This window comes from Phytophthora parasitica (genome assembly GCF_000247585.1).
Source record: "Phytophthora parasitica INRA-310 unplaced genomic scaffold supercont2.118, whole genome shotgun sequence".
NCBI lineage: Eukaryota > Oomycota > Peronosporomycetes > Peronosporales > Peronosporaceae > Phytophthora > Phytophthora nicotianae.
Window position 1 is genome coordinate 49,723 of NW_008649104.1, and position 684 is coordinate 50,406.

General features: G+C 48.7%; 1 protein-coding gene across 1 annotated transcript; it reads left to right on the forward strand.

The window, feature by feature from the left end:
- Nucleotides 1-149: 149 nt before the first annotated feature.
- PPTG_24577 (hypothetical protein) lies at nt 150-470 on the forward strand (the record flags this gene model as incomplete). The annotated part of the gene is made up of 1 exon (XM_008917827.1): nt 150-470. One exon carries the CDS (start codon nt 150-152, stop codon nt 468-470), a length of 321 nt encoding a protein of 106 aa, XP_008916075.1.
- Nucleotides 471-684: the final 214 nt, after the last annotated feature.

Below are 684 nucleotides of genomic sequence, written 5' to 3' on the forward strand. Positions count from 1 at the left end.
CGCGCTGTCCTGATCGACACCAACTGCTGCTTCGGTGTCGACACATAATTGCCACACTAAACAGCCAGAGCGGTGACCGCACATCCACTTTTGGAGCTTTCCAATTTTATCACCCTGCATACACTGTGGAAGCATACATCCAAGCTTTTATGGAAGCATCGATCCAATTTCCGTTCCTTCAAGCTCTTTTGCAGGAACCCAACATCCAGCAACCTCAGCTGTACAACCAAGCTGGAGGGAAAGTAAGAAGCCAGAAGCGCGACGTGATATTTCGCGAGAAACGAATTCCATGCCAAACGTATCATCATCGGGGCGAAACCAGAAGAGCCCAAGACCTCAACTCGTTGAAAGAGTCACCGCAGCAGCCAAAATACGGGAGCACTTCACCGGAGAAATTCGAGGAAAAGAAAAAGGGAAAGAAATACACGTGCGGTCGATACGGCAAAGCGGATCGGGCACAACGCAGCTAAGTGCGCAAATGGGTTCAAAGCGATACTCGACACGATATCCACCCGGGAATTTACATCGTAGGCAGCTGTCCATTGGAGTTATTGCGTCAGCGTAGAGAGTTTGTAAACGTAGAAATTGAAGAGCTGGCTATCATCGGTCAGGCGATCGTATGATTTAATCGGTCGGGAGTCCAATAGCTACGGAATTTCCTTACAAAAGCGTATACACGACGAA